The 11,812-nt window shown below is 39.4% G+C and overlaps 1 protein-coding gene across 8 annotated transcripts in view; it reads right to left on the bottom strand.

The window, feature by feature from the left end:
• Positions 1 to 1,892: 1,892 nt before the first annotated feature.
• RUFY3 (RUN and FYVE domain containing 3) overlaps positions 1,893 to 11,812 on the bottom strand; it is an 84,311-nt gene continuing 74,391 nt past the window's right edge. For 4 of the 8 annotated variants that reach the window (XM_019932675.3, XM_019932676.3, XM_019932674.3 and 1 more), the window contains 6 exons: positions 11,668 to 11,787; positions 10,495 to 10,594; positions 8,570 to 8,634; positions 6,022 to 6,049; positions 5,187 to 5,255; positions 1,893 to 3,343 (listed from right to left, as the gene is read on the bottom strand). In XM_019932675.3, coding sequence (XP_019788234.1) covers positions 3,200 to 3,343; positions 5,187 to 5,255; positions 6,022 to 6,049; positions 8,570 to 8,634; positions 10,495 to 10,594; positions 11,668 to 11,787 — 526 coding nt within the window. In that variant the 3' untranslated portion in view covers positions 1,893 to 3,199. Of the gene's footprint in view, positions 3,344 to 5,186; positions 5,256 to 6,021; positions 6,050 to 8,569; positions 8,635 to 10,494; positions 10,595 to 10,661; positions 10,919 to 11,667; positions 11,808 to 11,812 lie in introns of those variants that run through there. The other 4 variants (XM_019932678.3, XR_012332024.1, XM_033857121.2 and 1 more) reach the window with 4 other exon arrangements.

Raw genomic sequence — 11,812 nt, 5'->3', positions numbered from 1 at the left:
TTGGAGAATGATATTAGAAACCAAGGTTTGGTTTCTAATGAAAGATTGGGCACTGGGTGTGCCCAGTGCTACTGGGGTGTCGACTTCCAGACCCTCTCAGCAGATGGGGCTTTATGTCTGTGTACCAGCCATATACACATACATATCTAATTATTTTCTGTATCCGACTGGAAAGCATGGTACTTTAAAAATCGTGGTAAAATATACATAACAAACTTTACCATTTTAATCATTTTTAAGTGTACATTTTTGTGGCATTAAGTACATTCATATTGTGCAAACACCACCACTACCATCCATCACCAGAACTTTTTCATCTTCCCCCAACTGAAACTCTGTATCCATTTCCCCCTTCCCCAAGTCCTTGGTAACCACCATTTTACTTCATCTCTGCCATTCTACTATCTATGAATTTGACTGCTCTAGGCACTTCAAACAAGTGGAAACCTACTTGTCCTTTTGTGACTGGCTTATCTCACTTATGTCCTTAAGGTTCATCCATGTTGTAGTATGTGTCAGAATTTCCTTTTTAAGACTGAATACTACTCTCTTATATGTATCTGTCATATTTTGTTTATCCATTCATCAGTCAATGGACACTTGGGTTGCTTCACTTTTTGGCTATTGTGAATAATGCTGCTATGAATGTGGGTGTATGAATAATTGGTTCGAGTCCCTGTTTTCATTTCTGGGTATATACCCAGAAGTGGAATTGCTGTATTAATGGAACTTTTAATTTCTTTATGAACCAACCACGATACTGTTTTCCACAGTGGCTGTAACACTTTACATTGCCACCAACAGTGCACAGGAGTTCCAGTTTCTCCACAAGTTTTTAATTTTGATGAAGCCCAACCTATATTTTCTTATGTTGCCTGTGCTTTTGGTGTCTTATCCAAGAAATTGCTACCAAATCCAATTTCATGAGTCTTTCTCTTCTCTATGTTTTCTGCTGAGTTTTATAGTTCTAGCCCTTATGTTCAGATCTTTGATCCATTTCGAGTTAATTTTGTATATGATGTAAAGGTCCCTTTTAATATTTTTGGCAGGTGGATATCCAGTTTTTCCAACATCAGTTTTGAAAATACTTTCCTTTCCTCATTGAATAGTCTTGGCACCCTTGTCAAAAATAATTTGACCATATATGTGGGGGTTTATGTCTATGCTCTCTATTCGATTGGTCACTATGTCTGTCTTTATGCCAGTACCATACTGTTTTGATCACTGTAGCTTTGTAGTAAGTTTTGAAATCAGGAAGTGTGAGAGACATTCAATTTTGTTCTTTTTCAAGATTGTTTTGGCTATTTAGGCATCCCTTGAGGTTCTACAGGAATGCTTCTATTTCTGCCAAAAATATTGGGATTTTTGATAGCGATTACATTGACTCTGTAGATGGTTTTGGGTAGTATTGGCAATGTTTTGTAGTTTTTGGTGTACAAGTCTTTTACCTGTGTGGTTAAGTTTATTCCTAAGTATGTTATTCTTGGTGATGCTAAATGGTGGAAAGCACAATTTTCAAGGAAGAAAGGCCTAACATTAAGTCGAGGTATTCATGACTTGGTCCCCTTGCTTTTGTGGGCAGCTGCACTAATAACAGATCTTTGGAGCTTTGTTTTATTAAAAAAAACAAAAACGAAATGCTATATAGCTTATGTGCATTTCAAAATCAAATCTCAAGTGGTGAATTACTTATTCCTCCTTACATTCCATGTGGCCTCTTTTCAATTTAATTCAAAATTAATTATAAAATAACTTTTGCTAACTCAGGATAATTCCCCACATTATCTGTAGCACTTAGAACAGTGCTGGCACATATATGTGGTAAAAAAATAAGGAGAATGAAGAATCACAAGAAATAAATATTATTTAAAGGGAAAAAAATGACAACAAACGAGGCTAGAATTATTAGGTTTTATTTTTCCCTAGTACTCTTAAAACTCAGCTTCACCAAGTAACAGGTCAGACCTCTGGAATAACAACTCTTTTTCTGGGCTGTAACCCTTTTCAGGAGACAGAATTTATCAAATATCATAGTTCCAGGATGTTTCCACCCCATAATTCTAAGCCACTTACAGAATCATATCTTCTTAGGTCTTAACTGGAATCAAACAATCTAGACACATGTAACATAATCAAAAGAGCATAAACCATTTCTTTTCCTTCCCCTGCTGAATGCACTTCCCTCTTTTTCCCCAAAGGGTTTGTTACTAAGAGATGTTGAAGTATCTTACTTTCCAAGAAACCTGCCTACCAGTTCTGAATCTGAGCCTGGAATAAGGGATCTCTTAATTCACAAAACAATTTAATAAATATTCTAAGCTAATTATTCTCAGCCAAGACAAATTAAATTTGTTTTACTTTACACCCGACATAGCTTTGCTTCAATACTTCCTACTTGCAAAAGTCAAACCCTATCTTTAAAACCCCTTATAATTTCCATGACTGAGAGGAAAGAGGGAGTGGGGAAGGCGGGCTTGTTGTGTAGTAGGGGATTCTGAAAAGGGCAGATACTTAGTTTTGAAGTCACTAAGTGGAAAAACAGCAAAGGTTCTTCCTCCTTATTCTGATAATGAAAACACATGTAGGCCAGAACTAGAAAATTCTGGTCCTAAAACTATAATATATTATAATAGTTTTAAGTACATTCAAAATTTATATTACTCTTTAATTTATTTTCCCTGAGTTTGGGTTCACAGTTTGGTAGAGATACTTTAAAGAAGAGGTAGTTAGTGGGGGTAAAGAAGAAATAATGTTTGTGTCTAGCAGCATCTGGGAAAATATGTTAACATCTGTCATTTCAATCTCAGTTAACAATTCTCTTTTCCTCTTGAATCTGAGAATGTAACAGAGGGATGATCGTTTTCCTTTTTATTCTTATCCGCCAAGGACCCTCTCTCCTATAACATCCACCCCAGTAGTATTATCACTATTCATAAAAATGAACAGCCCTTCCAAATGCTCCAAAGTGGGGTTGTTTAGATTTAGCAGAGAGAGGCTCAACTGAGTAACTTTTATTCACACAGTCATTAGAGAAAATGAGCAAAATTCCAGTACTGCCAACCACTGCCTTTTCTCCCTGGACCTGGTTTATTTAAATCATTCCTGTCAATTCTTGAGTTGATTCTAAAGTCTGGGCTCTAGGGGATCCTGACATCTAACACAGGTAGGGACATTTTGGTCCAGATCTCAGCCTCCAGTCTTACAATGGGCTGCTGGAATATTGTTTCATCAGATGCTCATGACAGGGACTGCAAACTCGCTCAGGCTTGATACTTGAAGGAAGAGGCAGTTCGTTTGTTGAGCAGGCATTACAGAAGGTTCCTCTGCAGTTCTTACACACGTTCTACAAGGAGAGGGGGAGATCAAGTGGGTAACAGAAGAGCAGGGCATAAGGATGCATGGGATATAAGAGGCCAAATATGATAGATGCTCAATGTCTAATAAAATACTGGCTGAATGTGTGCTGTGTGCCACACAGTATCTAACTAAACAATCTGTCTACAAAGAAGCATACAGTCTAGTTCTTAAGATTTAAATGAAGAGAAGCATTTCCACGGAATGCAAATGAACAGATACAATAATTATTTATCTTTATAATATATACTTTCATTTATATTCACCTTTAGGTGGGCTACTTCTAAAATTAGTTTGCAATTACCCAAGCATACTTCAAATAAGGCAGGCAGTGACCTAGCCATGGGGAGGGTTGGGTAACTGACATAAGATTAAAAACTTTGCTGAGCATGAACTGAAAGTATAATTTCTAATACACTGATGTGCTCAGTGCTTTCCTGTGATGCTCTACAAGCACATCCTTTGGGGTTATCAGTGCAGCAGGAGCACAGCTTCCTGCATCCTTTTTATTGGGAAGTTAGTCTCTTTATTAAGCATTTTGAGTCTTTAGTGGCCAAACTGTGGGACAGCATGTGGGTCATTATGGCAGTGCCACTGGTAAAGCTGTGATAGGTTGGTGCACACATAGCTCCAAGGGTCCCTATTTAAAGGCTGTGAAGAATGATTTCCCCCCTAAATAATGCTACTTTTCCCCAAACAATTCATCTTCTTGAGGGTGCAGCAGAGCTAGGGGGGGTCATTTTTATTTGAAAGCCTGGGAGGAATCTTCCTCTGACATATTGCAGTTAGTTTGCATGGCTTAGAAAAGAAAAGCCAGAATTAGATTAGCAGCTTCTTCTGTTTGGGAACACATTTCTCTAATTACAACTTCCAATTCCATAAAGGCAGTTTATCTTTATCTGCTTCTGCTAATTTAAGACTAGGTCATGCTACAATTTTGCTTGTTAAAATTTAGCAGGATCGCAAATGGTGGCACGCAGGTTGTAACCCAGAATTTGGGCACGTTTCCTTCTCTTCTAAGCACTTGTTTCTGACATTCATTTGTCCATAACATTTCTTGAGCATCTACTATGAACTGGGTACCATATTAGGTGCTGGGGGATCCTACTGTGAACAAGGCACAGCTATGGCTGTCAAAGACACTTTACTTTTCCTGCATGCTTCCTTCACCCTGCTGACTCTAGGATAACAAGCTGGGTAGGGGTTTAGGCAGAGACCCTTGAGGATCCAAGGGGAGAACAAGTGATTTGGTGGAGAAAGAGCTCATTTCCCTCTCAGAGGCTGTTTCCCCAAATAATTCAAAGAACCCAACCCCCCACCCCGCCCCAACCTATCTTCTCTGTACTAAGCAGGATGGAGTACTGGAAGGCGTATAGACTTTGGAGCCAGAGTCAGGTTGCATCTGGGCTTTCAGTAACTGGGATAATGCACTTGACACCTCTGAGCCCAAGGTTCTTTATATAATGATGGCACAAGGGACACAAGCTTAACAAGAACAAGGACTTGGGACTCGGTCTACATTTTGTTCATTACTCTTTCTCCGGCACATGGAATAGTACATTCCGCATAGTAGGCACTCAATAAATATTTACTTACAAATTTATGTTTGTTTTAAATTACTTATATAGTTAATTTGTATTTAATATTTTAATGGGGACTTACTAACATGACTTAATAGGACTGAAAAAAAATAGGTACACACTAAATGCTTGCTCCTTTTGCTTTTCTCCCCACTCTCTGCACTCTATACAGCGAAGTCCCTATCGTGAGAAGCGGCTGGTGGTGCAGTGGGTGTCCCTGTGAAGAACCTGTTCATTTCTCGCCACTGTTACCTTTGTTAGACTGCAGTCTTCCTGGCACAGCTGACACATCTGTGGCTTTTCGGAGGGCAGCGGCTGATCCTAAACCACACAGTGAGCCGGTTAGTTTCCCTTAGCCCCGGAAAGACCAGTATTTTCAGAATATGCATTTTTTAGTTACAAAATTAACATAATCACACTACAGGCTATCTGGAAACTAGAACAAATTACATACAGTCTCACCACCTTATATACAACTCTGATAATCCTATCATTCTCCTTGGTGCTCTTTTAATTTTTATAATGAAGTAATGTGATTTTATCTATATAAAGAAAATTCATGTATATAAATGTAAAAAGCTAAAAAAAGGAAGCCCCATCCCTCTTGTCTTATTCTATCACCAAGAATGGAGGGAGTAGGCATCATTATATCCTAATAGATAGATGACAGCAGTGACTCAGACATAGTAGCATTTATCAGTTTTCTCATGGAGTTGTCATCTACCACTATATTTGTAAATGTTTGGTTATTTCTAAGTGATCAATAAGTATTTTTTCTCTTCATTTTATATAAGGGAAGACTAACGGAAAGGGAGGTACAGTGAGCTCTCAGGTCCCTTGGTATGTCAAAGAGAATCTCAGATAGGAAGTTAAGAGCTGCTGTTTACTTAGTAAATTGCTCCAAACTGTACTACTTCCTGTGAGCGTTTCAGCCAAATGCATGTTTGTTCAGGATATTATTAAAAGGATGGGAAGCAGAGGCCTGTATGCATTCATCTACCTCCCTTGCTGCCTCGTGTACAGCTAGGCATGGTCCAGCCAACTATTTAATTTATACAAGGTGTTTTAGGACAGGAGACTCAGTTACCTGTTCATTCACAGGGTGAGACGGCAGCCTACAATGGGAAAGTAGAAACAGTAACTAATAGCAACATATTTCCTTTTTAATCATTTCAGAAGCACACAAAAAGCAATACCATGGTTCTTTTATGTTGCTGAGACCAAAGTAATTATTAATGTTGACCTCCAAAGAGAGGAAATTTTGGTTGTTAAATCTATTACTAGAATATGATCTTACATTATGCTAGTAGCTTCCTGTTTAAAAATAGATTGGAGTTAAATTTTGTTCCCTTTTTACTACCAAGAAAATAGTGGTTATGTTTCCCAACCTGTAAAACGTCAATGGCCAAGGCCATACTTTTAATAGCTTTTTTCCTATCCAATATTATGGAAACCTACCCATTATCATATGTCACGTATTAGTCCCTTCTCCCACGTACCCATTCAGATTGAAATATTGCTTCATGATACCAGCTGAGCTAACCCCGATCTTCCCAACTTGGAACAGAACTTATACAAGAGGAGAAGCAAAGCCTCCTCCTCAGCAAAGCCTCAGCTCTGGGAAAAACGGACCACAGATCTACAATGGTTCCAATTCTCTTTGGTTGAGTGGCAGTGTGACCATCAGTGTTACCAGGTTTTCAGCTGTTCCTTGGACCACAATCCCAGGAAACCTCGGTATGTTTTAGGATTGCAGTTCTGGCCAGGATAGGCCCTGGCAGCAGCTATTATATAGTGCAGAGACAAAGGGCTTAAAAACAGAAGACATGATAAGGAGAGGCAACTTGGGCCTCTCTGTGGGCCTCAATTTTCTCACCTGTAAGGTAGGAATGGATGATTAAACTTTTGTAAGGAGATAATGAATGTGACACACTTCTTAAGCTGCAGAGCACAATACAAATATAAGGTAGTACACTTGTCCCTCCCTATCATCAGGTTCCGCATCTGTGGTTGGTTAACTCCCCAGATGAGCAACCCACAGATACAGAGAGCCCATTATATCCATTGTACTAGGCCATTTTATGTAAGGGGCTTGAGCATCCATGGATTTTGGTATCTGAAGGGGCTCCTGGAACCCTGGATACCGAGGGACAACTGTATCGTCTTATATTCCCAGGGCCTAAAATCAGAACCTGGCATGTAAGACCCTCTTGAATGTAAATGACTTGATTTTAGTCTGGAACGTGGCTGACTCTGAAAGGCCCTTTTGAGCCCTGGTTAATTTTGTGGTCTAATTCCTTCCCATGGCCCATGCTGATCTATAATGTTAGATGGACTGTAGTTTAATAAGGCTGGTCCTAGATCAGACCATGTTCTTTGGGAGTAAACTTAAAGGTACTGGAATCATTCTGGCCTTGGAGGTGAGCAAGAGCAGTTTAGGCTAAGTACCTGCAAAATCAGCCCACTGTTGGACTGTGTGATTTATCTTCCCCAGCAGCTAGTTTTGCTCCAGATGACACCCTATCTCATTCTTAAGGCATTAAAGGCTGGACAGGTACAGCTGCCAAAAATGTATACTGTATAGGTCTCTCAAAATCCCTCTATGGTATCTTTCCTTGATAATAATCTATTTTTGTTGTTGTCATTAATAATAGACTTTAAATTTTAGAGCAGTGTTATGTTCACAGCAAAGCTGAGCAGAAAGGACACAGATTTCTCATATATTCTGTTGGACCTCCCACCCTCCAGCCATTATCAACATTCCACACCCGAGTGGTACCTGATGTTACAGTCATTGAACCTAAACTGACACATCATAAGTCATAGTTTACCTTAGGGTTCACTCTTGGTGTTGTACATTCTGTGGGTTTGGACAAATGTATAATGACATGTATCTATCATTATAGTGTCATACAGAGTATTCTCACTGCCCTACAAAATCCGATTTCATCCATCCACATCCTCTAAGCCCTGGCAATCACTATCTCCATGGTTTTGCCTTTTCCAGAATGTCACATAGTTGGACCTTCTTCATTTTTTAATACAGTGGCAGTATGTAATGTTTTGTTGTTAAAATAATTGTTAAAAGTCAACTTCCTTGGAATGATCCCATGTTCTTCGTTGCGGGGAAATGAGATGAAGAGTTAAGAAAAAGGAATAAAGCAAAACTGTTTTTCTCCTTAAGACAAAAAAAGTAAGGGCAATTAGAGTATTTATTTGAAACATAGCTGCCTTTCACTTAGTACTTAGGTGGAAACAAGTCATGCCCAAGTACATTTAAGAACCTAGGAAATGCTACGGTTTGTGCTTCATTTACTTGTCCTACTGATCCAGTAAAGATTAGATTAGACATAATCCTTTAAGTGATAGTTTGGGGATTAACCAGGGAAGAATCAGAGGACAGCTTGATCACCTTTCTTTCTTTCTTTCTTTCTTTCTTCTGGAATGGACTAAATGAGTTTGGTTTAATATCTGGCTTGTTATTCATTCACTCCCCCTTCAAAATGTCTTTCTGAAATATTAATATTACAAGTCAGTGTCTGGTCTGTGTCATTGCCAGTGTATATCAAAAGCTCCCTTTTCCCCACCACCCCAAAATAGCTTTATATCTTAGTTAATACTTCATTAATAAACACCTGTGGCTTTCTTCCAGGGGCTTTTTTAGTTTAACATTTTCCTCTTCAATTTTGTGCTTCTCATCCTGCCAAAAGAAAACAGCCCAATTTATTAATTATTCAGACCGCTAAACAATGATGATGCTGCAGACATTTTCTTCTGTATTGTCTTAGCTTGGGTATAAAGCTAAGCAGCTTTTTTTTTTTTTTTTTTTTTTTTGCGGTACGTGGGCCTCTCACTGTTGTGGCCTCTCCCGTTGCAGAGCACAGGCTCCGGACACGCAGGCTCAGCGGCCATGGCTCACGGGCCCAGCCGCTCTGCGGCATGTGGGATCTTCCCAGACCGGGTCACGAACCCGTGTCCCCTGCATTGGCAGGCGGACTCTCAACCACTGCGCCACCAGGGAAGCCCTTTTTTTTTTTTTTAATTAGGGAAGGAGTTTAACTTTGGAGATATTTTCCATCATTCTTTGTTCCAAATAGTTTCTTAACAAATGATTCTGATAGGGTTTGCAACAAATGATTTTCAGAGTAGATATTTTCTTTAATGCTTGAGACTCAAATGAAATTCAGAATGTATCCTATTTACTTACAAAGTGGCTTCAAGGTATCAGTTACTTCTTAGGAAAAAAAAAAGAAACAAAAACATACACACACACAAACCCCCAGCTGAGCTCTGGACAGCTAGTGAAACCGAGCATGGCCATGTCCAGCAGACTGTGTAATCCTCTAGACGCTCGGTCAAGTAGTTGCCTCAGTATCATGACAACTTCTATAGCCTATACAACTCGAGGAGTTTTCTACTCTGAAGGACCAATGGAAAATTCCAAACTGCATTTCTACCAATGCTGCTAAGCCCTGCCTGGGCAGTTTTGGGGGGACAGATTCTTCCTGTGGCACAAACACTGCTGTCTGCCTTGAACTCCTTGCCCATCAGCCTCTAAAAGGAGCATGTACGTTCTCAGAGCACTCCTGGAAAGGCTCGCACTGCACGGCGATTCAAGATTGAGAAATCTAAGGCCTCACTGGAAAAACAGGATAAGACAGGCCAAGATTTTAAGTAAATCTCTGTAAGCCCTTATACGTAGATTTTATGTTCACTAAACTAAGATGATAAAGACAGCCTGCTACAGAGAGAATGGTTCTTTGCACATGTTACATTAGAGGTGTAATAAATTTCCATTCACCACTTTTCTACTCTCCAGCAAATTAGCAGCTCACTCTCTAGAAATTTTAAAAAGCTTATAAATTTGTCCTGCTTTGTTATATATAATATTTACAAAGAAGGTATTTTTTTCCCTGTATTTGACAGAAAAAGTATTTCACGCTTTCCTGATTTTATTATTTGAAGAGAGTGGCTTGGTTTCCTGGGTCCCAGAGATGATCGTAATCCAATGTTAGCTCTCTCACCACTACAGGTTGCTGGAGGTCTCTTTCCTAACACTGTTCTGTAGAAGCTTCTACTCCTGCTCTTTAAACTCTATATTACCTTCCTTTCCCCGTGCCTAATTCCCTTTTTTTCTAATTTTCCCAAGAGAAGTACCTTGAGTATACTAAAATTGAAATCTTCATGACTTGAAAAAGGTGTACAGAAGCAAATCCATATTTAAGACAATTCTGTCAAAGGGCAATTCAGGGTTGGGGAGGGATGACTATACCATATTATTAAAAATATTAGATACTAAAATAATCTTACTTAACTGAAAGGAATAAGATGGTCACTGGGAATTATGGTCATTAATCCCCTTTTCCAAATGAATTCAAGTTAGAGTGTCCCAGGGGCAGACTCAGAATCAAGCCTCCATGTGTTTACTCCAGCTCTCGCCTGCCACCTACGTACTCAAGGCCATAGCAATAAGGCATGTGTTCCATAAGAGAAAACTGTCCGGCCCATCAAGGTAGCCTCTAAAAATTAAGTAAATAAACATGGGAATAACAAATATTACCGTTTTGGGTTCTGGCTTCTGGGAACCCTTTCCTGGGATGCTCCTGTTGTTTTGTAACCTTCTTTCTCTTTCCTGTTTTAGTTCTAACTCAAGCTGGTTCCTGGGGTAGGTGGGAGAGAAAAACGATGAAAATTTGGATTTCTGTACTCCTAAAGAATGCCAAACCCTTTTCTTAGAGTTCAGTAATTAAATTTTAATACTTGATTAATAAAAAGGATACCAGATATATATGGACAACCAGGTTTTAAAGTACTAAAATACAATACAATCAAACCAGTAACACTGAAATACATTCAACATGTTTAATCTTCCTTGGATGATTAAGAATGCACTTTCGGATCTCCCAGTGCCTGAGGGTCACGGCTCCGAATAGCAACATTTAATACTAACTCTTCATGAAAAGTTGTGGTCAACTGAAGATTTACTATAATTGAAAGACAGTATTTCTAAATTTTCAGCAAGATACAGTATGAAAGCACTAACTCTGTAGTCCCATTACATATGAATTAGCTGCTCTCTCTTCACAGTTATGTAGTTAATCCCCAGTTACACCCTCAACCACTAGTATCCTTAGTAACTGTGTGCTTTTATATCCAACAGCAAAGTTCTATTTGTTTGAAGTCAGTGCCTTAGGTACAGAGTTGAGTCTCATTTGAGAGATGGTATGGAAGAATGGTTAAGGGCTTGGAGTCAGAGAAATTGGCTTTTAAATTAGTGTTGCTACCTATTAGCTTAACTGTGTGAATTTGGACAATTTAACTCCACTGAGCCTCAATTTCCTCTGAAGGTGGGGGTAATAAGATCACCTACAAATAGGGTCGATGGGAAGATGTTAGGAGAGAATGCATATGAAGTGCTTAGTAAAGTATTTGGCTCACAGTAAGAATTCAGGAAATCCTATTATTATTAGTGTTGTGTTGGCTATTAATTCTCTTACTCCATCCTATTTACCTGGGATCTTGGGTTCTAATTTCCTAATTCTTTGATGGCAAAAGATGTTGACGAGATTTTGGGAATGCTTATGTATGTGAAGCTTTCTGAATTCTAATTCTGGAGAAAGGACATGGCAGGACAAAACAGACATGGCTTGATCAGGAGACCGCCCCTCTCCTGCTGTCTGGCCTTAGTACTTCCCATGACCACCCTGGCCGCTAAAGCCAACCCGTTCTTCACCGCTGCCTGGTGAGTTCCTCCACTTCCAGCTGCAGACTGTTGATCTTGTCTCCGAAGTCCTGCTTGAAGAGCCGGTTGTCCAATTCAGCAGACTGGCGGCCTCGCTCAGCCTGGCGCAATCTGGATGTGAGCCATATGAACTTGT

Source organism: Tursiops truncatus, chromosome 5, assembly GCF_011762595.2.
Source record: "Tursiops truncatus isolate mTurTru1 chromosome 5, mTurTru1.mat.Y, whole genome shotgun sequence".
Lineage (NCBI taxonomy): Eukaryota > Metazoa > Chordata > Mammalia > Artiodactyla > Delphinidae > Tursiops > Tursiops truncatus.
Note: the sequence above shows the minus strand (reverse complement) of the source record. Positions and strands in the feature narration are given on the sequence as shown.